The 26083-nt window shown below is 43.7% G+C and overlaps 1 protein-coding gene across 6 annotated transcripts in view; it reads left to right on the top strand.

Annotated features, from left to right (window-relative positions):
• epha3 (eph receptor A3) overlaps positions 1–26083 on the top strand; it is a 411842-nt gene that overhangs the window by 48944 nt on the left and 336815 nt on the right. For 3 of the 6 annotated variants that reach the window (XM_084022187.1, XM_084022189.1, XM_084022188.1), the window contains exons 6-15: positions 3935–4059; positions 9443–9605; positions 9860–9965; positions 10470–10534; positions 11571–11696; positions 15833–16018; positions 19393–19454; positions 21017–21226; positions 23430–23579; positions 23678–23871. In XM_084022187.1, coding sequence (XP_083878313.1) covers positions 3935–4059; positions 9443–9605; positions 9860–9965; positions 10470–10534; positions 11571–11696; positions 15833–16018; positions 19393–19454; positions 21017–21226; positions 23430–23579; positions 23678–23871 — 1387 coding nt within the window. The remainder of the gene's footprint in view (positions 1–3934; positions 4060–9442; positions 9606–9859; positions 9966–10469; positions 10535–11570; positions 11697–15832; positions 16019–19392; positions 19455–21016; positions 21227–23429; positions 23580–23677; positions 23872–26083) is intronic. The other 3 variants (XM_084022191.1, XM_084022184.1, XM_084022190.1) reach the window with 2 other exon arrangements.

Genomic DNA, 26083 nt, shown 5'->3' with positions numbered 1-26083 from the left:
ATCCCAGGCCGCTATTCTCTTGTTTAACGACAGGGATCCAATGTCTTCCTCCTTCACAAAAAAAAAGTCTTTTAACAGACACTCTTCATGTAAGGATGGGCACCTAAAGCTTCCATCAGTCTTTTAGACCGCTATCTCTCTATGCAAGTCTTTCGATGAGTAAGAAGGCAAAGTGGAGCAGTATTGTGAAATTCCAAGAACAAAATAAATCGAGCTGCAGCGGAAAAAGCGCCAAACCTCAGACATCCCTGACTCTCGCACAGGAATGTGCAAATGTCTGGCTGCAGCAGTGCGTTAGTTAATTCCCGTCCTCTTCACCCCGCTCCCTTCACTGTCGTCTCACACAGCTTCGCATTTGTGTCTGTTAATGTTTTATGTGCTTGCAGTTCAGTTTGTTTGTTTTTTTTTCTTCCCCTCAATCATGATCTCTCTATCATCTGGAAACAGGATCTCTATTCTCCTCTCCTGTATGTTTCCCCATTTCTCGAAGCAATTTTTTTGTTGTTCTCTTCTTCCAAAACCTGGGAGGTGATTTAGAACTCGGAAGGTGTTTTTAGAGCAGACTGAACAGATGGGAGTATTCTCTCATAAGTTGTCGTACAACGAGGTCAGACGCTCCATCACGCCGTTGATGATGGGCAGATGGCAAAAAGCTATGAAGCTTGGAGTCCTTTGTTTGTTTAGAATTTGAATGTGCACCTCCTTCTACCTGCTGTATTTCAGTAGCACATGCTTTTCAGGTAGGTGCAGTCACTCTGGACAGGTCACATGGCATTATTAAGAAGATTTATCTTCTTAGATTAGTGTTATAATGAGATATACAGCTTTAAGGTTTGAGTGTCCTACACACTGAAAGGATAGATGCACTAAATCACACATAGGTAAAGTCTTTGAGGGGGAACCTGTCGGTGTGATAAATATGCAAATGTGACACGTTGACACACAGTCAAGGTGTGTTGACACAAAAGTGACACTGTCCAGACATCCCCGGCAGGGATGAGAGATAAATATAGATTTTGTGTTCACATACAGTACGTGCACATTTGTCTAGCCTGGAGATAAGTAAGGACTGGAGTCACATGTTGTTATGATGAGGGGAGAGGGCAATGGGGATTAAAAGTGACATATTGTGAAGTAAGATCATCCGAATGAAAAGGAGAAAATGCTTAAGCAAAGCTTTAGAGTCTTTTATTAGCAACCGTTATAATCCGCGCGGTTAGATCTCTCGGCGAGCCGCGTATATATTGGATTTGAAGAGGACGTATCAACGCTAAGAGGGCTGTGTGTGATCTGAATATTGAAAGCCGCCTTTAATGTTTGAGCAATCATCGGAACGGATGAATCTCCATCTTTACATATCGTAGATCAAGCAAACACACACACACACACACACACACACACACACACAGAAGCACAAAAACACACCGTACCCAGCTTCCCTTTACCACACACCCACTCTCCCTCTCTCTCAAGTATCTCACCCTGCAGCTGCACACTCTCCATCAGCCCGGAGAGTTTACAAGGATTAGGTATGTCAGTGCACTAGACTCGCCCGTCTATACTACACTTTCGCTCACATAAACACACACACACACACACACACACACACACACACACATACAGATGCCAAAGTTGTTAAAAGCTGGATTAAGTGTATCCCTGGGAAGGAGCTATGTGTCCTGGCCGTGCTGTCAAGGTGCTGTCAGATAGCTCTTCTCCTCCTTCCACCCCCTTTGCCTTCCACTCATTGTCATAACTATGCCAACGACGGAGGAGCCACATTTAGAGTAGAGCAATATCAACAGTGTGAACTGCAGCTGAACTCGGCACAGTGGGTCTAACGAGAAGATTCGCCCGTCTTTCACCCGCTTGTTGATGTGACGATGTGGCCGTCGATGACCAAATTGAAATGCCGCTTAAATTGCCGTTGTTCACGTATCAATGATGTATTCCTGTAAGGTTTAAAAGGTTGTAAAGGTCAATAGTTGTGCAGTCCAAAAAGAACAGATAGAGAAAACAGTGTGATTAGAAGATGGGGAAGAAGAAAGAGAAAAATTGCAAACAAAAGCGTTGATCTGGTGACGCGCCTTGTACCTCGGTATTGTTGATTTATAAATCTATATAAACAATACAACATCCAATCACTGCAAAAGACAAGAGCAGTAGAAAAGGTGATTCTGTGATTCGGTCCGTTCGTATCACATTTTAGAGACACATTTTGAGCCATTGGACAGCATCTCTTTTCATTGGATTCGATAGTGTTACCGCCAATAAAAGTGCTTCAAATAGTCCACCGGTGTTGTGCAGGACTGAATAGATGTGCTCCGACAGCTGTGTCACGTCCGTCGCATCGCAGGTGAATGTCGCTGAAGGCCAGTTTTTAAGGCCATTATGGGCCCGGAATGCTGTATCAGTTTTACAGTTGTACCACAGACAGAAACAGAGAGTGACAGCAAATTAAGTGCTTGGCAATAGACATGCAGAGAGAGGGGGGGAGGGGAAGGAAGGAAAAAAGGAGGAGGAGAGGAACTTGAAGCTGCCTCCGAGCGGCCCAGACACACTAAATCATTACCACCATAAACCACAGAGCCAATAAAAAGCACAGCCTCACCCCGCTATCAGAACCAGAGGGAGAGGAGGAGAGAGGGAGCAGGGGGTATAGAAACAGATTCTCCCCATCTGGATTCATTACAGGAGAAAAAATAACTTCCCGCAGAAATACTACATACACGGGAAAACACACACACACATACAGACACACTCGGCTATATAATCACAATCAAGAAAGGCTCGAACATTTTAAAGACAAACATGTTTTTTCCTGTGGTCTAATAAAATTAAAAGTCGATGCCTCAGATGCCGGGCTGGCCCCGGAGCTGCCTGGCAATTAGAGAGCAGTAAAAAAGGGAAATGAGAAAGGGAGCGGAGAGGGAGTGGGAGAGAGAAAGAGAGCGAGGGGAGAATGGAGGGAGGGTTGCGGCGCTTGATGGAGGGAGGGATGTGCCGAATTACTCGGGACCCATGTGAACTCCCCCCGAAGCGAGGCAGCGCAAGGGGGAAGGATCGGCGAGGAAGATTGGCGAGGGAGAGAGCGCCACGCCAAAAAGGGGAAGGGGGACAGTAGATTAGACAGTTTATTTTCAAATTAAAACACGTTTCTGAGAAATGCAGTGCAACAATAGACACTGCAGTGAACGGACACGCCATTGCCCTGCATTGTATCTGTAGTATAAGGAGAAACTAATTTGAAACGTAATACGTTATTGAATGGGAGTCTGATATTTTCACCAGCTCCAAAGAGATTTAACGTTGTAACCAAGCACAGTCTTGTTTTCCTTCATTTGAATGAAAACACCAAGTGATTCCTCCCAGAAACCAAAGCTCTCCCTCTTTTGTTTGGTACTTACTTGAGTTATAACACAAGTCATTAACTGTAAAATAAATTGTTCATATGAGAAGAAAAGGTTCTACTTCAGGTTCATCAGCATAAATGGAAGGAGAAGGCTGCAATACGATTACCGGTTTATGCTGTCACTACTGCTATTAAAGCAGTATAAAACTCTAATGTATTGATTCACTGCAATTCTTAATTTAAATATTAAAATGCGTACAGTTTGACGTGGTGAGTAAAAGCTGAATCATCTAAGCGAAGCACTCATCTACTCTCTGGAGGTGAAATGCATGTCACTAATGTCTGTGTTATGTGTCTTTGAGCCAGCGTTTGCATTAGTGTACATTGTTCCACCCACAACCCCGGGGCCAGAGCCTTTAATGCGGCCCCACCGGGCAGCAAACTGAATTAGGCTAACAGGAACCATAGACAATTGCCAGGATGCAACACCGAGGGACTGAACTTCCACTGAACCTCGTTGTGAAGAAACTCACTCTCTCTCTCTCTCTCTCTCTCTTGTGTCCGTCTGTGTCTCTCGCCCAGCTCCCTCCCCGGTAACGGTGATCAAGAAGGAGAAGACGTCTCGGAACAGCGTCTCCCTGTCCTGGCAGCAGCCAGAGAGACCCAACGGCATCATCCTCGACTATGAGATCAAATACTACGAAAAGGTTGGTGCAGAATATATCACGGTTAAGCATTGCCCCCATTTGCCTTTGAGCAAGGCAGCATCATCATTTAATATCTCTGTGATAGCTGTGGCTGGATGTTGCCTTTAGACAGAACAAATAAACATAATCACATTGCATGTACATTTAGTAAAATTTGGGATTAAAATAATGATTGATCCACTACCATCATCAAGACATTTGGCGTGTTCTCAGCACAGATGGACTTTGAAATGATCTGATAGTCATATTGACATTATATAGGCAACTCCAGACCTTTTCACTACAATGTCTATCTGTAGAATATGTCAGAGGAACATCATCCCAGGGTATGGCAGGTTATCACGAAGCAGCAGCGTTTGCACACTTTCCAGTTGATCCAAATTATAATCCCGGAACACCAATATGTAAATGATTTGCGTCTTTGAATGATGACGGCATTTCTACAAAATATTGGTGAAATGTCAGCATTTTTCTCTTTTCTGTTTTTTATCTTCCTTTGCATATAATCCAATGAGGTAATCCAAAAGTCACAGGAATTAATCAAATTAGGTTACTTTAATATATTATGGTACTTGGATGAAGTAACTGACTACACTTTTTTAACAGGTAAAAAAATCGAAATGAAAGATACTGTAAATCGGTTTTTAAATTTGAAATCCTGTGTCCCTCATACATAGTGAATTATAGGTTCTGCCCTGTACTGGTATTACAACAAGCCTAAAATGTTCTGGTTGTTTTTATTTGAACCACATCCTCCTCTCCCTCTAAGTTCTTCTCAGTTTCTCACCCCTTCTTCTTCTTCTTCTTCTTCTTACTTCATACTCCTCCTCCCCTTTATGCTTACCTCCCATCTCATTTTTCATCTCCCCCTCCACTTTTCATCCTCCCCTCCCTCTCCTTAATGGAGAGAAGTTTTACGGCAGACAGTAAATGCGTTTGTGGGGTCGCTCATTCCTCAGTGAGGGAAATTAGTGCAGAACAAATTACACTAGCTTTCAGCACCAACGCTGTGCTATGGCTGACATTTGATGGTGAAATTAACCGTGGATGCAAGTTTAATCACTTTGGCAGATTCATCGTGTGTGTGTGTGTGGGTGTGTGTTCCCCAGATCCCAGTTTGCTTGAATGCCAACAGTGGCCCCTAATCTCTTGATTAGTAGGCAGACAGAAGCCTTTTCCTCTCTAAACTCTGTTCCCTGCTCAGCCATCCTTACCTAAGATGCTAAAACGGAAAGCAGCGAGAGGAAAAGTTAATGACTGATACTGGGTCAGAGCTCACTGCAGGTCTACGTCTCGGCTTTGTCGTTTGTTTTCAATCGTGCTTACAAAGGCATATTCATTAAAAAGGAGACGCGAAAAAAGATTGAAAGGCTAGAGCCGAAGAAACTGTCTGTGTGACAGGGTTTTGTACTGAAAAATCCTCTCGGCCTTTTGCGCTGATCCCCGTTAATCACATCGTCCCTCAGGAATTACTGGAGACACTCGGGGGCCGACGCACAAACACACAAGTTCCCAGAGGATTCTCCACAGCAGACATGTACACCGAGGGATCTTAAGTCCCAGACAAAAGGTTCTTCCACGCAGAAGAGCGAACTGGGACAACCAGGGGGAGAACCCCCCGTAACGACCCAGGTTAGAGGCCTCTCCAAGTGGCAGGCAGAGGGACGCTGTGGGCCCCTAGCATGCCAAGGATCAAGGCCGTAGGAGGACAAGATTGGTCGGAGCGCAAATTCCCCACACCGAGACCACACCATGACTCACTTGTGAGAAAGAAAGAGGCTTTTAGAGACACATACTCAGACACACGCAGATATAATTGCATGCACACATAAACAGGATGGTGAAACGGAACACAAAAACCAGGCCGAGACAGATTAAAAGAAAGCTTTTAGAAGAAGATGTTCAGATTTTCAGCGTTGGCCAGCCTCTCCGCTTCTTCTGTGTTTGTGGTTTCCTCTGTCTTTATTTACACAAGTTTAAAACAGACCTACACAGTGTATATTATCATGTAATCCAATAGCAATTTAACAATGTCTCCAACTTCTCTTCATGTTGAAAAGTGAGCATTTCAACCACATTCGAAGCAAAAAATACTTCCGTGTCGTAGATGGATTGCATGATAGAACCAAAAGATTTCTTTGGTCGAACCGACGGTCGACAAGAAAAGTCATCACAGTTCTGTTTTCTTAGCGGGGAATAAAAAATGAAACACGACTTTATCATGTGAGCTGGACACTGAATCTGACAGAGGCAATTTGAATGTTGAGATATTTAATTTGTAGAGTTGGAGGCTTTTTTCCAGTGTGAGCCAGAGCACAAAAATGAATCGTCACCATTTACTCTGGAAATCCCGAGTGCTCATTGGAATTCTCATTGTCTGTAAGATTTGAGATGTGTTGCTTCTAGCGGCCTCTTTGGCGGTAGACGGAACTGCAGGCAAGCCTCTGGGACCTCATCTCCTGCAAGTGTCGACTTTCTCTCATCTGCGTGATGCCTTTAAATGCTCCACACTGAGCATTTCTTGGACTGGAAGTTGTATGGTCTTCTTTCTCTGGCTGTTGATCCTCCATTTGTGAGTCAGCAGTAATGAAATGTACCTGGCTGGGCCGGTCAAACACTTTAGACTAGATGGAGCCTAACTCAGCAGTTGGAAGTTACCGATTTCTGATTACAATGAAACGCAGCATACGCTTCCATGAGAAGGTCCACATGGGCAGACCAACCGCGGCTGACTGGCAATTCTTCCCGGGAATGTCGCCACCGACACGGAGATCTTATTTCTGGGCAAAGCAGAAAGTACAAGCACTTTTATTAGTGGGTCAAATCATCAATCACCATTGTTTTAACTCACTCTTTGATAGATAGGAACTTAAAAGACAACTAAATAGGTGAAAATGTTACAGACTGCCACTTTAAGTGGTGCTCCGGTTCCCTGCACATTTCCTGCCAACTGACGAAAAACATGGACTTAAAGATCATCCATGTGCATCCAATCATTCCATTTACTGTAGCACTAAAATGATGGCCAAATTGGAGGCTCCAAAAGCATACATCTTTAAAATTGTTTTATGTCAGAGCATTTCATGTATTGATGGCTATCGGTATGTTATAAGGATTTCAAGTAATATAACAGAAAGTGTTTCTGAATAGAATCACCTACCCAACCTTTAAGGCTACTTGGTGTTTAAACCAAAGACAAGTGAAGATGAAGGGTTTTGAATTGAAGCAACCTTTCTCCTCTTTGCCTGAAATTATCTTTCAGCCAGTCGTGAAATCAGAGGCCCAAGTTTCCAAAGTGCAAGGGCTGCAAAATCTTCTTTTTTTTCGGGAATGTTTGGTGATATTCTTGGGGATCCCCAACGAGCAAACTTCCCAGAAGAAGAGAGATGTTCCATCGTTGGAAAAATCCCAGGCTTACTATACGATCTTCCGTGTCGATTTAACCGACAGGCGATAAGGCGTCTCCGAGTGCACTTTGTGAAAATAGAATTTGTGGGAATACACTTTGCTGATTGTTTTTGCATGTTTTATCACTGAAATCTAAAGAGCAGCGAGCGTGCTTCAGATCCACTTTAATTTGGGGCTGTTTATTTAGTCTTAGATGGAAGGAATGCAGGCTCAAACGCTGTATTTACATGACTTCTGCTGTGCATCTCCTGTTTTTCTGGGTCTTTGTGAGTTTGCATCGCTATATGTGTACGTGTGTGTTATACAAGCTGTAATTTGCTACAGCTTTGTTTGGATTGTCAAAGTAAAACGCAGCACAGAGGCCGTATTAAATTCTCGCAGTGTTCTGGAGGCACACACACACACACACACACACACACACAAACACGCACATGAATGGATGGTTCACAATCACACAACTGGTCAGGCTGCAAAAAAGAGAGGTGTCAGACCTCTCTGTCTCTTTGGATCTCTCTCTCTCTCTCTCTCTCTCTCTCTCTCTCTCTCTCTCACACACACACACACACACACACACATACGTGTATAGGTGCCACACCTGTGTGTGATTTTCGGGGGGGATCACATGCTGTCCAGAACGCGGAGCGGTGACAAGCTGCAACTAGATTTATAGCCGTGATGAAGAGTTGTCCCAGTGCAGGTCTGGTGTATCGGTTACCTCCTCACACATCGGGCAGTTTAAAAAGCTTTGTGCACCATAAAACTCTGATCCACTCCATTAATGGAGCTGAAGTTTCTCTTGGACGCCGCCCGCGCGTGCGTGTGCGAACGTCCACTCGTGTTTATGTCGCAGCGCGGACCAATGAGTGCCGCTTTATAACTGGACCTATAAAAGCGTGGGTTTGACTGCGCCTGAACACGGTTTCGGCCTTGGATGGTTTTTATGAGCTTGGCTTTGTTGCAAACCGTGTAGCTCATTTTCAGGATTGTTGAAGTCATCACTAATAGGTTGTCATTAAGATTTAGTATCGGCCCGGTCCTATTTTCCCCCTATTTAGCAGTTTGTTTCATAGCATCGGTTTGTTTCTATAATCGTGTGATTGCGAGTCTTTCTGCAGCACAGATTTGCACAGCAATTCTCACCATGGGTAAACGCACTCTGAAGCACAAGGAGAGACACAAAAAAGTAGTTGCTGAATTATGTGACGCTGTCCTGTCCTGTTAGTGACGTCAAGTTGCTATTTTGTTCTACATTCACATTCATGGATCATTACTTAAATACATGAATGATAATACAAATGCCTTTAATTCTGTGTTTCAGACCAACTCACCAAATACACACAAACATTATATTATGTAAATCTTTTAACTAATTATTTTGATGTATGGTGGATTGTTTTGTTCTAATTGATCAAATTTACATATTTGTTGATGGTGGTATGTCTATGTAGGTAACACCTCTCAATTAAGCAGCATTCTAGACACAAATATAGACATGAACATAAAACATGACTATTAGAATGGGTGCTCATCTTATCGTGACGGTGGAAATATTAATGTCTACAGCAACATAAAAAGGTGGGGGTCTACTTTCTATCTTTTCACTTCATCATCTACCACTCCTGTCCTCTCGACTTTTCTCCAGCGTTTTTCTTCCTTCCACATCTGGAAACAATGTGCTGAATGCAGCCCTGATGTGTAAATCCTCCTGTTGCTTTATCAGTGGAGATCAGTAGGAGAGAAGTCATAAAACGGGAAAGGACAGTATATCATCATATTCGGAAGAAAGCTTCCAAACTGCCTGGGATCTTATTGTGGGTGTGGCCATGTGTGTATATAATCCATTCTATGTTGTGCTGCACATATTCTATTATCTTTATGTATAATGAATCATTCCAAATTGTATCTTTTTCTTAAGTAAATAAATAACTCACCAATATGTACCTCCTCTCTCTGCTTCGTCCACCTTGTGTCACAGGAGGAGCAGGAGACCAGCTACACCATCCTCCGTGCTCGGGGTTGTAATGTGACTCTGAACGGTCTGAAGGCCAACACCGCCTACCTGCTGCAGATCAGAGCTCGCACAGCTGCCGGATACGGAGCCAGCAGCCCGAGTTTCCAGTTTGAGACCAGTCCCGACTGTAAGTTCAGCTCAGAATGGAGGTATTATGGTCCTCGTCTCACTGCTGCTATGGTTAAATACTGTCAACTCCTGAACTGATAATGGATAGTGAGATTATGGTGCCATTCTTATTGGAAACCACATAAGCATGTATGCTATTTGTTTTTTTCCGTCTGATTTTCAGAAGGTAACGTAAAGTAAAGTCTTTAAAAGATGATATGTGTACTTTATTGTTATTGATGATGTTATTATCTGTTGCTCTTTGTCCTTTAGCAGCCTTCTCCATCTCCAGCGAGAACAGCCAGGTGGTTCTGATCGCCATTTCCTCCGCCGTGGCCATCATCCTGCTCACCGTGCTGCTCTACGTCCTGATTGGCAGGTCTGTCCGCCAGGCCACTTGGCTTTGATTCTCAACGAGCGTTTTTACTCCTCCAATCGCTGCAATCATTTGCTCTCTCCCTTCAATGCTGCCTGGATTGTATGTGTTTGCTCCAAAATGGGCCACGTCATATATATTTTAATGTTTCACCAAATACGTAAGATTTCCTCTATTTCTTCTCTGTCATTCTTGTAACATATACTGCAACAGATGTACATAGGTGTATGTGTGTGTGTGTGTGTGTGTATGTGTGTGTGTGTGTGTGTGTGTGTGTGTGTGTGTGTGGCTGAAATTGGCAGTCGGTACTGTTCAGAGAGAGTATAAATCCATGGCTCATTATAAGACTTACTGATCCTCTCTTGGTTTATAAGAGCTGGGATTACACACACACACACACACACACACACACACACTGCTCCCGCTAGCCTTCAGCCTTTGCCAATGGCTGAAGTCTTATTGGGAGATGTGGCACTACTTATGACCTTTCTCTGTTTGGATTGGCAGGTTTTGTTGCCACAGCAAATCCAAACATCCTGATGAGAAAAGACTGCACTTTGGCAACGGCCACAGTAAGTACTGCACTCTGTTTTTTTTGTGAGGCCTATTTCAATATATCCTCCCTGCACTGCACTGGTTACCCAGTAAATCCATCCAGCTACTTAAATGAACGATAGTTTGATTGTTACAATAGGGGGAGATGTTTTTCTCGCTGCGTCTTTACTGCCGGTGGTTGTTTTCGAGGAGCCATGTCCAAGCTTGAAGTGGTTTCCCCTTGACTTTGGTTCGTTTGGTCATATGAGAAGACAGTAATCGGACTGAGACCATGTTGAGAAGACGGTTTCTCGCTCCATTTGCGACCCAATCCTGGAGGCTTCACTTGGATCGGGGAACAAGATCAGACTGTTCCTGTAGCCAGCTGCAGCAAGTACCGAGACTGGAGGTTTAAACTATCTCTAATTATAGGGGTTCACTCCAGAGAAAAGTCCTTTCCATTGATACATTTTTGAGCGCTGAGAAAAAGGTCTCACTCACGTGGCTTTTTTTCTAAAGTTGGAATTGTCCGTGTGAAACGGGACCAACATGTAAAATTACCAAAATAACAACCTCGGATGTGGACCAACACAACGGGGAACTCTTGCTCCCTCTTTGTCGCTTGTTCTCCTTTTATTTGTGTATGATGTGTTATTTATTTGGAAGATTCCTACCTTTAACCTTGTCCTAGGTATCGGCCCACACACACTCCCCCAGGCACAGAAGTGCATCTGTCCACTGCTTCATGAATAGTGTGGATGGGTCAGATGTGGAGCATAAATTTCCCCCTCAGGGACTAATAAAGTACAACTTTATTACTTAAAGGATAGGTTCACATTTTTTTAAAAGTCTTAAAGCATGTTGAGTGATTCTAGTTATTTTGTGGCTTGTGGCTTAGGGATTCATCACCAACGTTCGCCTCATCATCCTCAATATGTTTGGAGTGCTCTATCATTGTGAAGTTGAGCACTAGCCAAGTGATATGTCCGTACACACTTAAGGGTGCACACTTAAGTGTGCACAGAGGTTTTTAAACGGTCATTAACCGACATAACCGGCTTTCTCCTGCTGCAGTGCGTCTGCCGGGGATCAGGACCTACGTGGACCCCCACACCTACGAGGACCCGAGCCAGGCCGTGCACGAGTTCGCCAAGGAGCTGGACGCCTCATGCATCGCCATCGACAAAGTGGTGGGAGCAGGTGAGAAAGGGCAAGAGGGGAAATGCCTGAGCACACGCCAGCACCATGCAGGTTATTTCAGGCGAGCAAAGTCAAACTGATGCTGAAGCTACATTGCAAAAGGACAAATGCATTGTCCATCAGAAAACCCTTTTTCGGATGCTCAACATTAACTCGTTTTTAGTGAAATTAATTACATTTTTCTCGCTGAATTCTTGGAAGTACAAGCAATAAGCCATTGCCTCACTGAATTAAATAGGGATGTAAATGATAATGCGTGGGCTCAGACCAAGCTCAGGTTGCCGCTTTGCTTTGGTCATCAAAGGAAATGCTTATCAATGCAGAAAACGGGTGACGAAAAGTCGTCCTGCATCAAAGAGTGTAAAAATAGTAAGTAGATTAAGAGAAAGAAATGCTTTCTTCCTGTCCCCACCTTTTTTCCCACACTCTCACCTCACTAATAACTTCACTTTTTTTCTGCGTAACTCTTTCACGCTCTATTTAAATGACAAAGACATAAGTGCTCAACCACATGGAGAAAAAAAATCCAGGTGCATGCGGAGCTCCCATATAGCTACATTTTCATAGCAGCAGGCTAGTTTAACTGTGTGCCATATACTGCACAGCTGGGAATGAGAAAGCATTTAACGCTCCCAGCTTGAGGTCCCTTCTTTCCAGCTCACCTCTATCACGGAGGGAAAGCTGGTGACATTGGGAGCCGGTCTGCTCCCGCTTTCGTTTCGTTCACATCCCCCTTTTTTCCTTCCTCCATCTTTTTATTCTCTTCTTTCTTTCCATTTCCCACAGGCCGGCGCTCTAATTCTGAACTAAGTCTAATGATTGCAACAGTAAAACGCGCTTCCTCTCCTCTCCTCGGGCCCTGATAACTTGAGCAGGAGTGCCGACGGGAGGGAAATGCATTGTGATTCATGTCAAGTGTGGGCAGCGTAGATGGAGACCAAAGCACACAGCACGTGAAGGCAGGCCGGTCTCTAGGGTCCCGGCAGCCCTCCACGCTGTAAAGCTGTCAGGACGGCCTGAGACTGACTATACCTGACTCCACACTGGACTCCACAATGCATTTTTCATACTACATAGGAGACGCGGAGCATGAATCCCTATAATGCTGCAGTGCATGAGTGGATATTGGCTCATTTATTTGAAGTCAGATACAAACAAGCAAGCATCTGCTTCTGATATGAAGTATTTTTATTAGAATCTATGGCAACAATTTTAATCACTATTTGCTGACATGACACTTTGATTTTACACAATTAAGCTTTAATTACAGGCCAGTTACAGGGACATGTGCAACACATGTTTCATTACATTTACATTAAAAGCGATGTGGCAGGAATAAAGGAGAGTTATAAATATTTATATTAAAACATATTAATAAAATGTATGATTAATGGGTAATATGAGGGGGATGTTGCTAATTGTATACTCCATGTAATTAAAACCAATATTCCTTGAACCCTAGTACCCTCACACACAGTTGAGTTCACACCACAGAAGGCTCCACTACAGTAAACTATGCATTTTTAATGCACACAGTGCATAGCAGAGACAAAGTATATATTCTTTTAGTACCTCTCCATACATAAAGTTTAACATCACATTGTGCAATACACTTTATCTTTGCTGGAAACAGTGTGATTCTGTTTTACATCTTACTTCATACGAAATAATTGCCTCACTTTCACTCTACAACAACACATTAGGTGGAACTCTCTTTGGATTGTCCAGTGCTCCACTCGCTTTAAGAATCACACCTTTATTTAATTTGGACCTTGGAAGACAAAATGATGCTTGTTTTGCTTGTTTTAGCAACTACAGCCCCCTGAGGCTTGGACACTAATTGCTTATGCGTTGTTGCTACATGTGAGTGCTGATAAACAAATGTTATTATGGTGATTAAAATAGCAAAAAGGACACATTTTAGCCGTAACACAACATACCTTACACATAACATACCCTATAATAAAGAAAGCCTTGCTTTTAAAAAAAAAGCATGAACTCCTCAATGGGATAACCCATCAAGTCATAGCGTATGCTATTGGAATGCTATAGGTTAGCTAGAAAAGGACCTCTACTTTAAATGTATTGTAAAATAAGTTAATGGGGAGTGAACACCAGAGGTGAAAATTAAACCTCAAGCCATGATGTCAACGTTTTTGCACCACCCACCTCTGTGATTTTGATGAAACCACATAAGCACGCTGAACAACACACGACATACCTCTTCTTTTCTCCATCCCCCCCTCAATCCCCATCTGTCTCCATTAAACCAGACTTTGATCTTCTTGCCAATCGGTGATTGTGTGTTAAAAGACAGAACACATGCTCCGCTCTGCTTACATGGGTCAGACTTTAACATCAAAGTGGGGATACCTCGCTCCACTCAAAGCAGGAAAAGAGTGAGCCTCCCTAATCAAGCCTTATTAGACCGATATCTTCTCTCTTAGAGTGACCACATATAAAAAAAAATTTAAAAAAAGGTGCCTTGACCGTCCGCCCGCCGCTGAGGGCCAGAAGAACAGGCATGCGTTTGGGTATTTAGCCGGGTTGTAATTATTCTGCCGTAAGTCCTTCCAGATCCCGTCGCTTCGAGTCCAAGGTTTGACCCCATGCTGCCTGATCCGGAGCTGCTACGGGAACTGATTGTGCTGGACCCAAAGAGATCTGCACATGTCTCCGCTCTGACATCACTATGCATGAGCGCACTCGATACGCATATACATTATAGGGGTAAAAGGCGCTCGCACAGAAGTGCATACACGCAGATGTACACATCCCACTCATCTTCGTCATCCCCGTCACCAGCTGTAGCACGACTGGCTGCCTTTGAACTGGCCAGCCTGTCTACAGAGCTTACAGTACCTGGTGAAACTCACAAAACACACACACACACACACACACACAGAGAGAGAGAGAGAGAGAGAGAGACAGGCATGGACTGAGGTAAACACACACATCCCCTCACCAGCGAGGAATGCTAATTGATCTCTCCCAGAGTGGATGTTGAGTCATGCTGCGTTTTAATACGACACTGAAGGAAAGTTGAAAGACTCCGCTGTCTGAGTTGATTTTTGGACTGTGGCTCCGAGTGGATCAGTTTCAAAGTTTATTGCTGCACATGGTGTCATTACTATAATTAGTGGCCATATGCATAACACACAGGCGCATAATTATGCGAGGATCTCTCTCCAAAATCAATAAATCTGTGTTCCTGATTAATGGGCGTTAAGTAATGACAGGGGTAATCACCAAGCACCCCTTTGATGGGAGGCGTCATCTTAGACTCTGAATGGTCGTTGCATCTGTTACAATCGTACACTGTACGCGCCTTAATGGCGGTTGAAGCACTGTTCTAATTCAGAACTGCCATACAGTACGTGTGCCTCACGCTAAGCTTATTAGCAGTGTTTTCTATGGCGAAACTGAGCTAGCCATGGATTAAGTGACTTCAAACATCCTTTTAAAAAATGGAGGACAATTTGAGCATAAAATCAGCTTCAAAAAGCTTCTCTTTTTGGCTGTTGTAGTGGCTCAGTATGAAAACATACTCAAAGGTTTCCAGACAAGGCAGCTGGCTTCAGTTAGCCATTAAATTACCCCGGAGTAGATCCCTGCGTAGTTAGCTACAATCGCTAATCCGGCGGACTCATTTCCGCTTTTACATTGGATTGGACTCAAAGACAAGGGATTGAAATGATCTATGTGAAAGTTGGTGCTTTCTCTGATAAAGTGTCAGTCTGCATGTTTCGTCATACTGTGTGTATATTTGGTACATTCCCCTTACAGTTTAAAGCATTTGCTTTTCTACAGAGTCTGTTTCTTGTTGAACCATGAATAATTGATTAAAGACTGTAATCGTTATATCGGGAATTAGAAAATGAATGTGCATATATTAGCGTCACCCAACAGCTATCTTTTAAAGTCGTATACATCTTGATTTATAATGTATTTTCAAAGGGACTGACATTTGGAACATTTATTAGAGATATATGGTGATATACATACCTTTTATCAGAGAATACAAAATTGATCCCTGTGTCATAGATGCAGGTTGTCTGACATTAGCAAGTGAAATCCTGACATGAATATAGTTGTTATAACAATTAATTGTTTTTTTCACACGATTTGATCCTTAGGTGAGTTTGGCGAGGTGTGCAGTGGTCGCCTGAAGCTGCCCAGCAAGAAGGAGATCTGTGTGGCCATCAAGACTCTTAAAGGAGGATACACAGACAAGCAGAGGCGGGACTTCCTTGCTGAGGCGTCAATCATGGGACAGTTTGACCACCCCAACATCATCAGGCTGGAGGGAGTGGTGACACGCAGTAAGTGCATCCATGATTCCTAAAGGCACACTGAAGGAAATTAACTTTGTGGAAATCCAATCAAAGAAGGTTGTTCTTAAAGGTCTTTAATTATATTTCTTGAAGGGTTTATCCCTGAAAGCTTATCGTAGGCAACTTGACTTGCTTTAGGTCCAGATCAAGTGAAATACACATTTGTTTACAGTGCTTCACAAATACAGTTTCGTCACAAGACAAGAACATAATACAATAGAACAGAATGCAGTGAAATGAAACACGATAGCGTAAGAGAAAGGAGAGTTACGATTTGCTTTTACGTTCCATCACAGATTCGGCTTCTCCGGGGAGTCTTTTCACCGATTCCGGATTTGCAATTGTCTTTGACAAATGGCTCTGAAGTGGCCGACACTTTTGTGAAAGAGCGCAGCGGTTTTATTGAGTTGCCGTAGTGTAAATCTCTGCAGATCAATGTGCTCTGATCAAAGCCTGTGTCCAAAGCGAGAATAAATCCATAAATCCATATCTCTGAGTCGCTCCCCTCCGGGCCTCTTTATAAGACTATCATTAGCACACAGAAGGCCGCTTTAAAAAGGAATGACTGCAGAAAAAAGGAAATAATGACTCTGAACTTTGTCGCTGAGAAACGGGCCTGGCCTCTATCTCTCCCTGCGGCACCGGGCTTGTTAAGTAGTTCTGCCAGTGTGGTTATTCTAGAGAGAAGAATACAATACACGGAGAACTTCCCCTCACTTTATTGTCCCCAATTTTGGGTTCTGCTTATTCTGTCTCATTTGTTCTTTTCTTTCTTTTTTTAATTTAATCTCAATGCCTTAATTGCTCCCTGCCTTTGAAAGTTCAGTCATTGGAATTCAGCGACTTACTAGCACGACTTCCTCTCATCTAAAACAGCATCGCTGAGCGATCAGGACGTACAAACAGCCACAGACAACATTCAGAGCATATTGTGTGAATTATTTAATGGCCTCCGTCTTCTTGTTTCTCTTACTTTCTATTTGCAGTTGGAGTTTTGCACAAACAAATTGATATTTCAGCCGATTTCGAGTCAAAACTGACAGGAATAAAGCTGCACATTTGTAATTTATGTGTGTTGCATTTTAAAATAATAATGGAAAAATACATGCTACAGAATTTTCTGTGATCAGATAAAATGATGTGAAGTGAATGCAGTGAAAATGTTTGTTAGTTGTGTCGTGAACACAATAGAATAATTTTAAATTGTTATTATAAAAAGAGTTTAAAAAAAAAAGGATACAAACCATAAAACTCCCATAAAACCACACATTCACTGACAGACTGGGCGTTGTTCCTACCTCCTTGTTTTTGCTCTTGAACACAGTACATCCTGGAACTGAGAGAGTTTTTATGTGTGTGTGATCCTTCTTCATCATTGAGACTGTTTGCCTAATACATCTTACAGTACGCCACTCTTCCTATTAATGAGCAGCCGGTGAAAAATGCTGCAATAACACAAGACTGTGGTTTCATCTGCTGCTTTTAGACGAATAGGGGAAGCCCAGCATTCTGTACCGTGTGTGTGTGTGTGTGTGTGTGTGTGTGTGTGTGTGTGTGCGTCTGCATGACATTTGGAGGGATACCCTGAACACATGTGCGTGAGCTGGAGCAGCATGAGTGCTGAGCATAGTTTTAGGAGGTCCATTTGATATGCTCTCACACACAGACACATACCTACACACACTGCTGGAGGGTGATTTATTAAGCTGCTCCTGTTAATTCTTAATAATCCTGAGACTTTCACACCCCATTTACCTTGCTGCTGCTTTTGGCTGATCCACAGGCTGCATAGTTGCACGCACGCACATGCAGACACACACACACACACACGCACACACACAAACAACACTCACGCTTGTGTTCACAGAATAAAGGGGCTTGGGGGCCTTTATCTTCACTGCCAATGTTGAGAAAAGAGAGAAAGAGGGAAGGGAAGAGGGCGGAGGACAGGAGGGAGGAGCGGGTGTGTGTGTTCCCGTCTGAGACTATAAAAGCCGTCCGCTGGTAAACGGAGCGATCCATCACTGCCTTAGGGACGGGGGACCCGGGTTGAGGGCGTTTAACTGTAGCCGTGACTGTGTTTCAATGATGAGAGAGATTTTACTCTAATTGTAGGAGAAAGCGTTGCAACTAGATTGAGGCAAATCCATACTGTTGGGAGAGTTATGTCTCTTTTACAGTAGCAATGAAGCAGTAAGTCATAGTGAAAGATGAAAAGTGAGAAGCAAAAAGTTGTGTAGGACTGTTTTCATCTCTACAAGCCTGACTTAACTCAAGCACACCTTCTGTCTTGGCTCATTTACTCTAAGCCGTTTGTTGTGCCAAATATGACTCTTTTTTTTCTTGTCTTATTGACTCATAAGGGCATTATGAATTGTAATTCAGACCAGATCTGCTTTGACTTAATTAAATATGCTGAGTCAGCCAACTTCTACCATTACTAATGGCAGATTTATTCATTTTTCCGATGACAGTAATAGATTTGTTTCTTGAAACAGCCTCTTCCATCACCTTCTCCACTCAGCTCTGTCATTCCTTCCAAAAAAAAAAAAGAGTCTGTCTCTCGCCAGATGTGGGGAGGGCATGCATGAATACATGCAAGAGGGGTAGAAGGAAGGGAAGGATGGGGTGATGGGGAACGAGAGGCAGGGATGATAGCGGAAAAGGTAGGTCGGGAATGAAAGAGGGCAGGGAGAGGAGGGGGGAGGGCACATTAATCAGAATAAAATGGAGACGAGGCATACGGCTGGTGGTGAGTCGAGAGTGAAGCAGGGAGAACAAAGCCATCTGGGATACAAACAAGTCCTGACACCGAGGCTGTTCATTTAACAATGGCTGATTTAAAGGTTTCTAAAGGAGGGTTTTTTCCCTCTTTCTCCCCCTGTAATAAACCTTGTGAGGGCCGTAGTCTGATCAGGTACAGATGATAGCAGGTGGTGTAGATTTACAGCCAGATCTTCCACAGAAATAAAGATGTCACACTTTGACAGCTGACCTGCTGGGACCCTTAAACTACGACCGAGATCATTTTAATTCTAGTGTGTGTGTGTGTGTGTGTGTGTGTGTGTAGGGGTGTGACAGACACACAGAAAAGTACTCAACCTGGACCTTATCTGGGCTCATGCACGCCTGGTTTAAGTCACGTTACAGCCCTCCCTGTTGACTCCCTGTGACTTTGCCAGTTTCAGGGAATAAATCTAAAATCAATATGATGTCGGGCTACAAGTGTCTTTCGTTTGGTGAAGTGTTTGACTAGTAGTTCTTCTAGTACTTGTACAGCAAAAAGTGTTCATCGCTTTTACTCTGTGAGTGTTACGACTCATATGTTGTGACCGAAGATTGAAGCATTTCTTCTGTCGCAGGTAAACCCGTCATGATCGTCACAGAATACATGGAGAACGGATCCCTGGACAGTTTCTTGAGAGTAAGTATTAACACACACACACACACACACACACACACAAAAACACAAACACACAAACACACAAACACACACACAGAATGGATCATGATGCATCTTAGTGGTACACACCCTAAGGAAGTTGGGGAGAACTCAATGGCTATCCGAGGATTAAGGAACACCAGGGAACCCCTTAATGTACTGTAAAAAAAACAAAAAATTGCACCTGTACGTCTGCATCACACATCAGGTCACTCTGTCAAGCAATGCAGTAAATATTATATTCTAATTTATATTCTAATAATTCTAATTCTAATCTATATTAAGAGTATTTCCGAGTAGGAATCAAATAGCTGTGATGATGAATTTAACAAGTTTAAATTATGAAACCTAACTTTGCACAATACATTTCTTTTGGCATGTTTCCCACTAAAACAGCTAAAATATCATAAAAATATGTCCTTCCAAAGGAGACAGATCTATTATACAGTCGGATTTGATACAAATGTACTAGCACCAGACCTTTTAGAGATATAATCATATTATTATTATTACACAAGACACCAATTTGGTCCAAAAGCAAATTTATTCACCTGTTTAAACATAAGCATTATAAAACTTTTCTCAAGATTCCAGTAAAAACTGTTCCTGATAACGGTTGATTTTAGCTGACTGTTCCAGCTAAACTTCCCACACAGGGCTTATCATATGACAACGTTTTATGGACTGGATCCCCTTCTGCTCTTCTGGCCAAAGAGAATTTGATTCTTGCCATGCCTCCGTCTCTTAAAGAGGAATTGACCTGCCTCACTGAAATTAGCCAAAGCACGACGGCCAAACCACAATACTGGCATGAAAGCATGTGTACCGATGCCTGTTTTAGCCCTTTTCCACATGCGTCTGCACAGTCTCCAGACATATGAAGGAGGAGGAACCGTTGTTTCCTGACATTTTCCCAAAGGCCTGCACTTCATCATTGAAAATGTGTCACATGGGTAAACGCACACATGCAAATGCACGGCTTGTGCGTCGTAGCTCATGTCCGTGTTCTGAGTCTGCAACGCTTTGAAGTGACTAAGCCAGGTGGTCTGGCCACTAATTGCCCCAGACGGAATGGAAGGCGGGGTGGGCCCGGTTGGTTTTCAAAGGGAAACACGCTCACCTTACACTCATCTCGCAAACGACGCGGTCTTTGACAAACACGGAGCAAACCGGAGCACATGAAGAGATAGGAATGCAACTGGACGAAGGCATGCTCACTCACATGCTAAATGAAGCCTATAGCCTAACCCCTAACAATGAATATATTATATAATGGCATCAAATCAGCAGTGGATAAGACGAACCGTATTTTCCTTATATATTGGTATCTTCCTTATTTCCATAAATTACTGTCCCTCTGGCTTTGTATTTGACAGTTAAGCTGAAGATGAGATTTTAAAGGTTAATTAAAATGCTATGGGTACTAACGTAGAAGAGGTTGATTTCATGCAAATAGTCAAAAAGGTCAGACTCCCTTTGTCTTCTCCATCATATACATTGACTTTACACTTTTCTTTCCTTCATGTCTTCTGTCTTTCCCGAAGAAGCACGACGCCCAGTTCACAGGCATCCAGCTGGTCGGCATGCTGCGCGGCATCGCCTCGGGCATGAAGTATCTGTCAGACATGGGCTACGTTCACAGAGACCTGGCAGCTCGCAACATCCTGGTCAACAGCAACCTGGTCTGCAAAGTGTCAGACTTCGGCCTGTCCAGAGTCCTGGAGGACGACCCGGAGGCCGCTTACACCACCAGGGTGAGCCGGAGCGCACAAACACAATGCGTTGACACAAACTGATGGCGTGAACAAGTGTGTCAGGCGCTGTCCTGCGGCGCAGGGATGTGTTAATTAAAAATGCCATGTCACATCAAACTCCCCCGAACCCTGAAACCGCCGACAGACTCCCCTTGTCCTTTTTTTAATCTGAGTATTCTTTTGTCCTCTGTGGCAATAATGATCAGAAAACCAATGTTCTTGTCAGATAATTATGTTTTTTCTCAAAGTTAACGGGGAGGATTTGTTCCTGACCTAAAGCTAACTGCTGCCTTTTTACAGTAACAACTGGGAGTAAAATGATGCATCATCGTGACACGCGGAATGTCCCTAAAATGTCACGCTATTTATATTCCCATGAGATCGGGTTTGGATAAGACAAACATAAATCCTCAGAGCTTTGCCTCACTGGATCACAGCACGGACATGGCAACACACACCGATTGGGGAGGTCATGGGGAGGACCATTAAGCACCATGTGCCCTGAAGGAATGCATCACGTCGATAAGAATGTGTGTGTGTGTGTGTGTGTGTGTGTGTGTGTGTGTGTGTGTGTGTGTGTGTGTGTGTGTGTGTGTGTGTGTGTGTGTGGGGACAAACTCTTTGTTGACCCTTTCACCATTTTGAGGCTTTACAGAATTTGGTGAAATTCATCATCTGCAGCGATGTCCTCAGCATAGGTTAACAGTACTTTCAATGACAACATAGCTCACTAAGAATTTTTCTTACCTCCTTCAACCAGCTTCACTTCACTTTGCAACGAAAAACATTACCAATAGGCACACCGACCTTCAGGCATTGGTCTGTACTTTCTGCAGCGTGCGTGTGGTCATTTTCATCACAGGAACCTGTGGTCCAGGCCATGCATGCGGCCCCCCTTTTAAACAGAGTATAATTTGCTGGCTGAGAATTGCTTGTCAAATAAACAGTCTGTGTGCTGTTTGCCTTTCTCCCAGAAATACATAATCTAAAATAATGAGACAGAATAATAAACTCTCCCATGTTACAGCAACTGACAAATCTCCACACATGCACACGGTTTTCCGTCCAGGATGTGCATTTCTTTTTCTCTAGCCTCAAATGTTAGGGCAAAATAAGAACTTTGACTTTGTTCGTTTGAGTGTGTGAGAGTGTTGTTATGATTGTATGTTTCTCTGTTCACCTGTGTCCATTTGTCCATTTAATTGCATGCGTTAGCTATAGAACATGCCATCTTGCGATCATGCGATATAAGAGTGTGTTTTCGAGAGGGCAGTGTGTGTGTGTGTGTGTGTGTGTGTGTGTGTGTGTGTGTGTGTGTGTGTGTGTGTGTGTGTGTGTGTGTGTGTGTGTGTGTGTGTGTGACTGCACAGCACCAAGACCTGAGTGGCTTGGCAGATGTCTCTGTTAGCTTTGGCTGCCACCGGCCTCCTTTCCTCAGCTCCTTTTTCTTCATTTGTCCTGCTTCTCAGCTAGGATGACAAATGCAGCAGACGCAGTGAGAGGTCATGCAGGAAACTGTGGATTACTGCTTTGATTAATATGTTTATAGCTGTCTTTCTTTAAGGTTGATGCCGATACATTTTGATTAAAAGTGAATACAACAATGGGGTTCAACGCCACCTTGTATCGCTACTTTCAAATGTATTTTTTGGAAAAACATGCCTTATTTTGGTCAGAATTTTTATATTTGCGGGTGTGAACGAACAAATGAATCACATGTCCCTCAAAGCTTTTACTGCAGGTCTTCCACACTGCTTAATAGTAACATTTCAGACATTTTCAGATTCAGGTTTTATGGTTCTGGATCTGAGGTTGAGATCGCCGTACTCAGTCCAAACCACAGAGCCCTCTGGGGTTAAAGGGTTGCAGAACAGCTTAAGTTATTACCTGAACCTTAAAGGACATGTATGCCTTTGCATGTCACATACCCCTGTGCATATTGGGTGTTATACACAATATCATAAAGTATATGCAAAATGCAGCACTTTTTGTGATATTTATACCATACTTATTTTAGATATTTATGATAGAACTGACAATGCATTTCTATGTCTGATGATATTATTTTGTGATGTCTGATCTATGGACTTTTATTAATTTCAGCCACAGTACATATTAATATCAGGGAGTGAGATTGTGCCACTGATTGACTGAAAAAAAACGTACCGAATGAAGGACTGATTAAAGATCCTCTCATTCTCAGGGAGGTAAGATCCCCATCCGGTGGACAGCTCCGGAGGCGATTGCCTACAGGAAGTTTACATCAGCCAGTGACGCTTGGAGTTACGGCATTGTGCTCTGGGAAGTGATGTCATATGGGGAACGGCCATACTGGGAGATGTCCAACCAGGATGTGAGTACTGCCATGCTGCACCCACCACTGCAGCAATGCCACTTGAAGATGTTTTGATGTTGAACATATCGGTCATTTCTCAATCTTCCTACATCCAGGTAATAAAGGCTGTAGATGAAGGATACCGCCTCCCCCCTCCCATGGACTGCCCGGCTACCCTTTACCAGCTGATGTTGGACTGCTGGCAGAAAGAGAGGAATAACCGGCCTAAGTTTGAACAGATCGTCAGCATCCTGGATAAACTCATCCGCAACCCCGGAAGCCTCAAAATCACGGCCAACACCACATCCAGGTATCCGAACGATAATGCACCTTTTGTTCTCTTTCATTTTTCAACAGCACACAAAAGGAAAAAACACTCATAGCTCGCAGGTGGAGGAAAAATAAGCAGAGTGTGGCTATTGTTCTCCTTGCTGCTCGTTTCCCTCCTGCTTTGCTTCCAATGCAGTTCACCTCGCTCCAGGCAATCCAGCCCTGGATGTAGTTTCTCTTATACCTTTGATACAAAGCATTGTGGGCTATTGAAGGTCAATGCACTTCTTGCTCTGGGATCACAGAGCTTTGGGACTGTAATGGCCGCTGCGGTTTTGTTTTCCATGGATGAAGCACAATTCACCATTATTAATGTACTGGACAACCTAAGGAATATGCGGTTGGTAGAAAAAGGGAAGTTGTTGTATTAGATTTCCATTCCTTTCTCCCTCGGTGCGCGCCTGTGTGTGTTGGGAATCAGGCAGTACATGAGTTGGACATGAACGTAGCCTCTCTGCTTCAGGATCGCTTATCACACATCATTCATCTTTCCCTTTGCCATTCAGACTGAAGTCCTATTCCCCTTTGTTCTGATGCAACATCCCCCCTTCCTTATACTACACTTCTTTGTTGGGAGTCGGGACCACCGTTGTCTTCCAGGGGGGCCGTGGAGAACCAGAGCATACTCATGTACAGTTGTCAGTTCTGAGCAGGGAGGGGGGGACAGAAGCTTGGTCTGCAGCAGACGGCAACAGCATTATGGAGACGTCAAAGCTCATAACATTGACTAATGATTTCTTAAGAAAGTGAAAATAGGTCCCTTGGAGTTTGCATGTAATTTTCCTGATTGGCTTTTAACACCGGGCAAGCACAGGCTGGCCGACAGAGGCGGCTGTAGTGATTTATGGGAACCGTGTGTGTGTGTATGTGTGTATCCGCTATGTGTGTGTGTGTGTGGTGGCGGCAGTTGCACAGCGGGAGCAGCTGCACTCAGCTCCACACACCTCGTTTGTCTCAGGGCTGTCCTGGCTGGCTAATGGAGCACCCCCTTCCTCCTCGATGCATGGGACCGGAGCAGAGCATCTGGAGGCTTCAGGGGTGGGTCCTGGTCAGAGTTTACTGTCCCTGCATGTGGATGGAGAGGGACCGGGGTCAGTGGGCCAAGGTTGGCTGTCAGAGACTAATTATGGGCCAACAGGAGCCCAGTCGGGGTCAGAGGCCACTGTCTATCCGATTGGCTTTACAGGGCGTCTAAAACATGTGAGATCACAGGTTATCCTGTCTTCAAACTGAAAGATGTCTGCAGCCAAAGTGCTAGAATACAACGAGCACTCCCTCTAAAAGCATGCCAATCAACATTAATGTGCAGCGGTCAGTAATGCACTGCTACATACTGTATGTCGACGTTTTGGACTTTTTACATAATTAACTTCTTCCGCAAGCCATAAAAAGTAGAAATGAATAATGACAAGCCTCTTTGAACCTGTAACAACAAATCAAACCTATTACATTGTTCCTCTCTGTGATTCATTTTCAAACAAACACTGGAGAATTACGATCTTTTGGTTCATTATCAGTAGTTAGGGCTGGGCTGGAAATGAAGTTGGAGTTGAAACAAAAGCGAACGCGTTCCCTGGCGAGGGCCTCAGCAGAAAGTAACTGGGACCGGGGCCATGGCTGCAGATGGAACAGATCTGTGATCAGTGTGGATCTTAGTCTGCAGGATGGGACTGGAAATAGAAACGGTAAAGGGGTTTCTAGTGCCTTCAAATGAGATTTGCATGTAATGTGTTCAAATGTATGCTTTTAAAAACTAAACCCCTACACTGACATGCTGGCTAGTAATCCCAATGAACAGTTTAGGGTAAGAGGCATGCATGCTTGACTGGAATCAAATCAAAATTGTCATACTCCAATCAATGTAGGTTAATCGCTTCCCTCAGACCTCCTGAGTAGGAGTGATTAAACCTACATCACATCCTTCACACCCAGCAGAGGCAGAGGATACCTAACGGCCGCGTATGAAAATGTAATTTCAACGTCGGGCCTGTACGGTTCCTAGACTAGCTTCTCCTAGAGACACCCTGGGAATTGTCCCAGGAACACAGCGAGAGGTGAATTCCTCCCACTTTGTCCTGCCCACATGTATCTGTTCAAGCTCCTCTCCTCATCTACCTCGCTCCTCCCTCGAGAGCTCTAAAAACAAGAGGCTACACAGCCGTGGTTATTTAGAGGTCAGAAGAATGAAACAT

Source organism: Eutrigla gurnardus (genome assembly GCF_963514095.1).
Source record: "Eutrigla gurnardus genome assembly, chromosome: 12".
NCBI lineage: Eukaryota > Metazoa > Chordata > Actinopteri > Perciformes > Triglidae > Eutrigla > Eutrigla gurnardus.
This window is presented reverse-complemented; position numbering and strand designations above follow the sequence as displayed.